This window comes from Neophocaena asiaeorientalis, unplaced genomic scaffold (genome assembly GCF_003031525.2).
Source record: "Neophocaena asiaeorientalis asiaeorientalis breed wild unplaced genomic scaffold, Neophocaena_asiaeorientalis_V1.1 scaffold177, whole genome shotgun sequence".
Lineage (NCBI taxonomy): Eukaryota > Metazoa > Chordata > Mammalia > Artiodactyla > Phocoenidae > Neophocaena > Neophocaena asiaeorientalis.
The window spans coordinates 22895311-22896815 of record NW_020172779.1 but is presented as its reverse complement, the minus strand read 5'-3'; the positions used below and the strand labels follow the sequence as shown (position 1 = coordinate 22896815).

Genomic DNA, 1505 nt, shown 5'->3' with positions numbered 1-1505 from the left:
GGGGGGGGGGGGGAACGGCTCTCTGTGTGCCGGGAAAGGCCCACTGCCCTGTGGGGAGGACAGAGCTTCACCCTCGCCACATCCCTGCCCAGCCCAGGGCCCTGGGAGGCAGCCTGTGGGGGGGGAGGGGCAGGCCGGGACCTGTGTGCTGTGGCTCCAGGTGCGGCTGCCAGCTCCAGACCCTCCCAGCTTCAGGGGGAGACAGTAAGGAGACCCAGCGGTGGGCACCGTGTGCCTGCCCCCTCCCCACCTGTCCAGGGCTGAGGAGGGCGTCGTTGGGCAGGGGCAGGGAGGCTGGGTTGCCTGTGAGGCTGAGGCCCCCTTCAGGCGCCAGCCACCGTCATCTGCGTGGTGGTCACCTCCTGGGGGCTCGCAGGGCTCCTCGCAGGCCCCAGGTAACCTGGCCCTGTCTCTCCAGATGAGCGGGACCGTGTGCAGAAGAAAACCTTCACCAAGTGGGTCAACAAGCACCTCATCAAGGTTGGTGGCATGCGCACACGTGGGTGTGTGAAGTGCCTGCGTTGCGTGCGCGTGTCGCAGGAGCTGAGGAGACTGCGGGTGGGGGTGAAGCAGCGTGCCCCTGGCTCTCCAGCCCGAACAAGGGCCCGCACCCCTCCTGCCACCCAGCCGCTCGGGGCCATCCCTCTCTGCCCTGGGAACTCACCTCCCACCTCTGAAACCTGTCCTTTTCTGTGTGCTTCCTCCCCTCGCTCGCTCCTGCCTCCTGTCTCTGTCCCCCTCCTCCTCCTCTCCATCTCTCCTGGTCTCTCTGTGTAGCACTGGAGGGCAGAGGTAGGTGCCTCCTCGGGGGTGGGCGTCTTCTGTGGGCCCCTGCCTCATGCCCTCTGGGCCTGTCGGTGGTTCTGGGGACCTGCGGCCAGCCCAGTCCTCTGCCCCTGCAGGCACAGAGGCACATCAGTGACCTGTATGAAGACCTCCGTGATGGCCACAACCTCATCTCCCTCCTGGAGGTGCTCTCAGGGGACAGCCTGGTACGTGCGCCCAACCGCCCGCCCCCTCCGAGGCCCCGCCTGCGTTCCCTCCTGGGGTCTTTCCCCGTGCCCTCTCCGTGTCCGGCCTGGCCTCGCCCCCCACTGCGCCTCCTGGTCCGGAGTGTCGGGCCTGGCCTGGGAGCGGCCCGCGGCGCACAGCCCTGCTGCCCTCCGTGCTGGAGCCTTGACACCGTAACCTCACGCTCTGCTCTGCTTTGGTTTCTCTGCTGCTTGGACTCTGAACTTTGATCTCTGCCCTTTACCCTTTGCCCTGCTCTGGCCGGGCAGCCAAGAGAGCGGGACGTAATCAGGAGCTCGCGCCTGGTGAGTGGTTGTGCCCGCTGGCCACGGCGGCACGTGGGCTCCCTGAGACCAGGAGCCCAGCTCACCCAGGGCCGATGGCACTTGGGCTGGCAAACGGCCCTGCATCAGCTGCCTGCCATCGTGCCTGCCGCACTGCCTGGGCCGGGCCTGAGAGCCGCCAGGGGCTGCCACCACCCAGCAGGAGGACCC

General features: G+C 68.0%; 1 protein-coding gene across 1 annotated transcript in view; it reads left to right on the top strand.

The window, feature by feature from the left end:
- Positions 1-1505, top strand: part of PLEC (plectin) — a 34626-nt gene that overhangs the window by 11683 nt on the left and 21438 nt on the right. Inside the window, 2 exon segments of the mRNA XM_024741027.1 lie at positions 419-480; positions 903-992. Of these exon segments, the coding sequence (XP_024596795.1) occupies positions 419-480; positions 903-992 (152 nt within the window).